General features: G+C 41.5%; 1 protein-coding gene across 1 annotated transcript in view; it reads left to right on the top strand.

Annotated features, from left to right (window-relative positions):
- Window positions 1-4,934: 4,934 nt before the first annotated feature.
- The window catches only part of LOC311077988 (uncharacterized protein), a gene marked incomplete at its 5' end in the record, with an annotated part of 36,696 nt that continues 32,879 nt past the window's right edge, over window positions 4,935-8,751 (top strand). The window contains one exon of the mRNA XM_084106634.1: window positions 4,935-5,079. Coding sequence (XP_083962760.1) covers window positions 4,935-5,079 — 145 coding nt within the window. The remainder of the gene's footprint in view (window positions 5,080-8,751) is intronic.

The following is an 8,751-nucleotide window of genomic DNA, read 5'->3' as shown; positions in this document are numbered from 1 at the left end:
CCAGCCACAACAACTGTTAGTACAGCAGAAACAACTACACCAGTCACAACAACTGAGAGCACAACTGTTAGTACAACTGAGACAACTACACGAGCCACAACAACTGAGAGCACAACTGTTAGTACAGCTGAAACAACTACACCAGCCACAACAACTGTTAGTACAACTGAGACAACTACACCAGCTACAATAACTGAGAGCACAACTGTTAGTACAACTGAGACAACTACACCAGCCACAACAACTGAGAGCACAACTATTAGTACAGCTGAAACAACTACACTACCCACAACAACTGAGAGCACAACTGTTAGTACAACTGAGACAACTACACCACCCACAACAACTGAGAGCACAACTGTTAGTACAGCTGAGACAACTACACCACCCACAACAACTGAGAGTACAACTGTTAGTACAACTGAGACAACTACACCAGCCACAACAACTGAGAGCACAACTGTTAGTACAACTGAGACAACTACACCAGCCACAACAACTGAGAGCACAACTGTTAGTTCAACTGAAACAACTACACCAGCCACAACAACTGAGAGCACAACTGTTAGTACAGCTGAGACAACTACACCACCCACAACAACTGAGAGTACAACTGTTAGTACAACTGAGACAACTACACCAGCCACAACAACTGAGAGCACAACTGTTAGTACAACTGAGACAACTACACCAGCCACAACAACTGAGAGCACAACTGTTAGTTCAACTGAAACAACTACACCAGCCACAACAACTGAGAGCACAACTGTTGGTACAACTGAGACAACTACACGAGCCACAACAACTGAGAGCACAACTGCTAGTACAGCTGAATCAACTACACCAGCCACAACAACTGAGAGCACAACAGTTAGTACAGCTGAAACAACTACACCAGACACAACAACTGAGAGCACACCTGTTAGTACAACTGAGACAACTACACCAGTCACAACAACTGAGAGCACAACTGTTAGTACAACTGAGACAACTACACCAGCCACAACAACTGAGAGCACAACTGTTAGTACAACTGAGACAACTACACCAGCCACAACAACTGAGAGTACAACTGTTAGCACAGCTGAAACAACTACACCAGCCACAACAACTGAGAGCACAACTGTTAGTACAACTGAGACAACTACACCAGCCACAACAACTGAGAGCACAACTGTTAGTACAACTGAAACAACTACACCAGCCACAACAACTGAGAGCACAACTGTTAGTACAACTGAGGCAACTACACCAGCCACAACAACTGAGAGCACAACTGTTAGTACAACTGAAACAACTACACCAGCCACAACAACTGAGAGCACAACTGTTAGTACAACTGAAACAACTACACCTGCCACAACAACTGAGAGCACAACTATTAGTACAACTGAAACAACTACACCAGCCACAACAACTGAGAGCACAACTGTTAGTACAACTGAGACAACTACACCAGCCACAACAACTGAGAGCACAACTGTTAGTACAACAGAAACAACTACACCAGCCACAACAACTGTTAGAACAACTGAAACAACTACACCAGCCACAACAACTGAGAGCACAACTGTTAGTACAACTGAATCAACTACACCAGCCACAACAACTGAGAGCACAACTGTTAGTACAACTGAAACAACGACACCAGCCACAACAACTGAGAGCACAACTGTTGGTACAACTGACACAACTACACCAGCCACAACAACTGAGAGCACAACTGTTAGTACAACTGAATCAACTACACTAGCCACAACAACAGTTAGTACAACTGAAACAACTACACCAGCCACAACAACTGAGAGCACAACTGTTAGTACAACAGAAACAACTACACCAGCCACAACAACTGTTAATACAACTGAAACAACTACACCAGCCACAACAACTGAGAGCACAACTGTTAGTACAACTGAATCAACTACACCAGCCACAACAACTGAGAGCACAACTGTTAGTACAACTGAAACAACTACACCAGCCACAACAGCTGAGAGCACAACTTTTAGTACAACTGAAACAACTACACCAGCCACAACAACTGAGAGCACAACTGTTAGTACATCTGAAAAAACTACACCAGACACAACAACTGAGAGCACAACTGTTGGTACAACTGACACAACTAGACCAGCCACAACAACTGAGAGCACAACTGTTGGTACATCTGACACAACTACACCAGCCACAACAACTGAGAGCACAACTGTTGGTACATCTGAAACAACTACACCAGCCACAACAACGGAGAGCACACCTGTTAGTACAACTGAGAGAACTACACTAGCCACAACAACTGAGAGCACAAATGTTAGTACAACTGAAACAACTACACCAGCCACGACAACTGAGAGCACAACTGTTAGCACAGCTGAAACAACTACACCAGCCATGACAACTGAGAGCACAACTGTTAGCACAGCTGAAACAATAACACCAGCCACATCAACTGAGAGCACAAGTGTTAGTACAACTGAGACAACTACACCAGCCTCGACAACTGAAAGCACAACTGTTAGCACAGCTGAAACAACTACACCAGCCACATCAACTGAGAGCACAACTGTTAGTACAACTGAGACAACTACACCAGCCACAACAACTGAGAGCACAACTGTTACTACAGCTGAAACAACTACACCAGCCACATCAACTGAGAGCACAACTGTTAGTACAACTGAGACAACTACACCAGCCACAACAACTGAGAGCACAACTGTTAGTACAACTGAGAGCACAACTGTTACTACAGCTGAAACAACTACACCTGCCAAATCAACTGAGATCACAACTGTTAGTACAATTGAGACAACTACACCAGCCACATCAACTGAGAGCACAACTGTTAGTAAAGCTGACACAACTACACCAGCCACAACAACTGAGAGCACAACTGCTATTACAGATGAAATAATTACACCAACCACAACAACTGAGAGCACAACTGTTAGCACAACTGAAACAACTACACCAGCCACAACAACTGAGAGCACAACTATTAGTACAGCTGAAACAACTACACCAGTCACAACAACTGAGAGCATAACTGCTAGTACAACTGAAACAACTACACCACCCACAACAACTGAGAGCACAACTGTTAGTACAACTGAAACAACTACACCAGCCACAACAACTAAGAGCACAACTGCTATTACAACTGAAACAACTACACCAGCCACAACAACTGAGAGCACAACTGTTAGCACAACTGAGACAACTACACCAGCCACATCAACTGAGAGCACAACTTTTAGTACAACTGAGATAACTACACCAGCCACATCAACTGAGAGCACAACTGTTAGTACAACTGAAACAACTACACCAGCCACAACAACTGAGAGCACAACTGTTAGTACAGCTGAAACAACTACACCAGCCACAACAACTGAGAGCACAACTGTTAGTACAACTGAAACAACTACACCAGCCACAACAACTGAGAGCACAACTATTAGTACAGCTGAAACAACTACACCAGCCACAACAACTGAGACCACAACTGTTAGTACAATTGAGACAACTACACCTGCCACATCAACTGAGATCACAACTGTTAGTACAATTGAGACAACTACACCAGCCACATCAACTGAGAGCACAACTGTTAGTACAACTGAGATCACAACTGTTAGGACAATTGAGACAACTACACCAGCCACATCAACTGAGAGCACAACTGTTAGTACAACTGAAACAACTACACCAGCCACAACAACTGAGATCACAACTGTTAGTACAGCTGAAACAACTACACCAGCCACAACAACTGAGAGCACAACTGTTAGCACAACTGAGACAACTACACCAGCTACATCAACTGAGAGCACAACTGTTAGTACAACTGAAACAACTACACCATCCACAACAACTGAGAGCACAACTGTTAGTACAATTGAAACAACTACACCAGCACCAACAACAACTCTCGCTGTAGTACAAATAATTGTGGTTTTCCGCTCTGAAGCTGAATTTATAGATGACCTCCTTGAATCAGTGTCTCTTGCTTTTAAAAACAGGGCTCAGCTTGTTCAGCAATATGTGAGTGAAACCCGAAATACTCTGTTCACTATATAATCCTTGAGTGAATAAACAGCAATTATATTTAATTACAAACATTACATGTTTATCATGCATAGCCTATTCATAAGTGGTTATTGTAACTGCCTGTATTTTTTTACAGTTTGAAGCCATCTACATAAAATATCGCTCCTTCCTAAGAGTCTCCGTCCTACGATTCAGGTAAATACATTACATTGTAATGCTGCATATTTTATATACACTGCCTATGTGTGCTTATTTTATATACAGTGCCAAGAGCATGGGATTAATACATCAGGTGGGGATAATAAGAAAGGTTTCCAAATGACAGTGTTTCTAAAAAAATGTATTCCAGCAAGGGGTCAGTCGAAACCACAACAGAACTCACTTTCAAAGCTACACAGGATGTGCCATCGAATACAGCAATTGCTTATGCATTATTGAATGACGAAGCAACTGTCAATGGCCTGAACATAACTTCTAATTCAGTTAACGTCAATGATACAGGTAGGTCTGACAACACATAAAAGCAAATTGTCTAAATAATATCTCACTCTCTCTCTCTCTCTCTCTCTCTCTCTCTCTCTCTATATATATATATATATATATATATATATATATATATATATATAGTATATACACACATATATATATATATATATATGTGTGTGTGTGTGTGTGTGTGTGTGTCTGAGAAAGTGTACAGTTAAAACAAAGTGTTAAATCAAAGATAGTTTTAGCTGAACTTAAAATTTTTTGGAAAATAATAATGACTTACACAAGTATTCTTTAAAAAAAAATCAATCTTCATACAACTTCTGTCTTTTGTCAGTGCTGTCACGAGTTCCATCTAAACTGTTAATTTTTTTCTTGTATCAGACTATACAATGGTAACAACCTCAACTGCTGAACCAACAACAGAATACTCAACAGCCACAACAACTATTGATGTATCATCCACCACTAGTGCAGCAGATTCTACAACAGAGTCACAAACAACATTGACTACTGAATTTGAGAGCACAATTGCTAGTACAACTGAAACAACTACACCAGACAAAACAACAGAATCGTCATCAGCCACAACAACTGAAAGCACAACTGTTAGTACAGCTGAAACAACTACACCAGCCACAACAACTGAGAGCACAACTGTTAGTACAACTGAAACGACTACAACAGCCACAACAACAGAATCGTCATCAGCCACAACAACTGAGAGCACAGCTGTTAGTACAACTGAATCAACAACCCCAGCCACAACAACTGAGAGCACAACTGTTAGTACAACTGAGACAACTACACCAGCCACAACAACTGAGAGCACAACTGAGACAACTACACCAGCCACAACAACTGAGAGCACAACTGTTAGTACAACTGAAACAACTACACCAGCCACAACAACTGAGAGCACAATTATTAGTACAACTGAATCAACAACACCAGCCACAACAACTGAGAGCACAGCTATTAGTACAACTGAAACAACTACACCAGCCACAACAACTGAGAGCACAACTGCTATTACAGCTGAAACAACTACACCAACCACAACAACTGAGAGCACAACTGTTAGTACAACTGAAACAACTACACCAGTCACAACAACTGAAAGCACAACTGTTAGTACAGCTGAAACAACTACACCAACCACAACAACTGAGAGCACAACTATTAGTACAACTGATACAACTACACCATTTACAACAACTGAGAGCACAACTATTAGTACAACTGAAACAACTACACCAGTCACAACAACTGAAAGCACAACTGTTAGTACAACTGAAACAACTACACCAGCCACAACAACTGAGAACACAACTGCTATTACAGTTGAAATATTTACACCAACCACAACAACTGAGAACACAACTATTAGTACAACTGAAACAACTACACCATTCACAACAACAGAGAGCACAGCTATTAGTACTACTGAATCAACAACACCAGCCACATCAACTGAGAGCACAACTCTTAGTACAGCTGAAATAATTACACCAACCACAACAACTGAGAGCACAACTGTTAGTACATCTGAAACAACTACACCAGCCACAACAACTGAGAGCACAACTGTTAGTACAGCTGAAACAACTACACCAGCCACAACAACTGAGAGCACAACTGTTAGTACAGCTGAAACAACTACACCAGCCACAACAACTGAAAGCACAACTGCTAGTACAACTGAAACAACTACACCAGCCACAACAACTGAGAGCACAACTGTTAGTACAACTGAGACAACTACACCAGCCACATCAACTGAGAGCACAACTCTTAGTACAGCTGAAACAACTACACCAGTCACAACAACTGAGAGCACAACTGTTAATACATCTGAAACATCTACACCAGCCACAACAACTGAGAGCACAACTATTAGTACAACTGAGACAACTACACCAGCCACATCAACTGAGAGCACAACTCTTAGTACAGCTGAAATAATTACACCAACCACAACAACTGTTAGCACAACTGAGACAACTACACCAGCCACATCAACTGAGAGCACAACTTTTAGCACAACTGAGACAACTACACCAGCCACAACAACTGAGAGCACAACTGTTATTACAGCTGAAATAATTACACCAACCACAACAACTGTTAGCACAACTGAGACAACTACAGCAGCCACATCAACTGAGAGCACAACTGTTAGTAAAGCTGACACAACTACACCAGCCACAACAACTGAGAGCACAACTGTTAGTACAGCTGAAACAACTACACCAGCCACAACAACTGAGAGCACAACTGCTATTACAGCTGAAATAATTACAGCAACCACAACAACTGAGAGCACAACTGTTAGCACAACTGAGACAACTACACCAGCCACATCAACTGAGAGCACAACTTTTAGCACAACTGAGACAACTACACCAGCCACAACAACTGAGAGCACAACTGTTATTACAGCTGAAATAATTACACCAACCACAACAACTGTTAGCACAACTGAGACAACTACACCAGCCACATCAACTGAGAGCACAACTGTTAGTAAAGCTGACACAACTACACCAGCCACAACAACTGAGAGCACAACTGTTAGTACAGCTGAAACAACTACACCAGCCACAACAACTGAGAGCACAACTGTTAGCACAACTGAGACAACTACACCAGCGACATCAACTGAGAGCACAACTGTTAGTACAACTGAAACAACTACACCAGCCACAACAACTAAGAGCACAACTGCTATTACAACTGAAACAACTACACCAGCCACAACAACTGAGAGCACAACTGTTAGCACAACTGAGACAACTACACCAGCCACATCAACTGAGAGCACAACTTTTAGCACAACTGAGACAACTACACCAGCCACAACAACTGAGAGTACAACTTTTAGTACAACTGAGATAACTACACCAGCCACATCAACTGAGAGCACAACTGTTAGTACAACTGAAACAACTACACCAGCCACAACAACTGAGAGCACAACTGTTAGTACAGCTGAAACAACTACACCAGCCACAACAACTGAGAGCACAACTGTTAGTACAACTGAAACAACTACACCAGCCACAACAACTGAGAGCACAACTATTAGTACAGCTGAAACAACTACACCAGCCACAACAACTGAGACCACAACTGTTAGTACAATTGAGACAACTACACCTGCCACATCAACTGAGATCACAACTGTTAGTACAATTGAGACAACTACACCAGCCACATCAACTGAGAGCACAACTGTTAGTACAACTGAGATCACAACTGTTAGGACAATTGAGACAACTACACCAGCCACATCAACTGAGAGCACAACTGTTAGTACAGCTGAAACAACTACACCAGCCACAACAACTGAGATCACAACTGTTAGTACAGCTGAAACAACTACACCAGCCACAACAACTGAGAGCACAACTGTTAGCACAACTGAGACAACTACACCAGCTACATCAACTGAGAGCACAACTGTTAGTACAACTGAAACAACTACACCATCCACAACAACTGAGAGCACAACTGTTAGTACAATTGAAACAACTACACCAGCACCAACAACAACTCTCGCTGTAGTACAAATAATTGTGGTTTTCCGCTCTGAAGCTGAATTTATAGATGACCTCCTTGAATCAGTGTCTCTTGCTTTTAAAAACAGGGCTCAGCTTGTTCAGCAATATGTGAGTGAAACCCGAAATACTCTGTTCACTATATAATCCTTGAGTGAATAAACAGCAATTATATTTAATTACAAACATTACATGTTTATCATGCATAGCCTATTCATAAGTGGTTATTGTAACTGCCTGTATTTTTTTACAGTTTGAAGCCATCTACAAAAAATATCGCTCCTTCCTAAGAGTCTCCGTCCTACGATTCAGGTAAATACATTACATTGTAATGCTGCATATTTTATATACACTGCCTATGTGTGCTTATTTTATATACAGTGCCAAGAGCATGGGATTAATACATCAGGTGGGGATAATAAGAAAGGTTTCCAAATGACAGTGTTTCTAAAAAAATGTATTCCAGCAAGGGGTCAGTCGAAACCACAACAGAACTCACTTTCAAAGCTACACAGGATGTGCCATCGAATACAGCAATTGCTTATGCATTATTGAATGACGAAGCAACTGTCAATGGCCTGAACATAACTTCTAATTCAGTTAACGTCAATGATACAGGTAGGTCTGACAACACATAAAAGCAAATTGT

This window comes from Abramis brama, assembly GCF_963993115.1.
Source record: "Abramis brama genome assembly, chromosome: 2".
Classification (NCBI taxonomy): domain Eukaryota; kingdom Metazoa; phylum Chordata; class Actinopteri; order Cypriniformes; family Leuciscidae; genus Abramis; species Abramis brama.
Note: the sequence above shows the minus strand (reverse complement) of the source record. Positions and strands in the feature narration are given on the sequence as shown.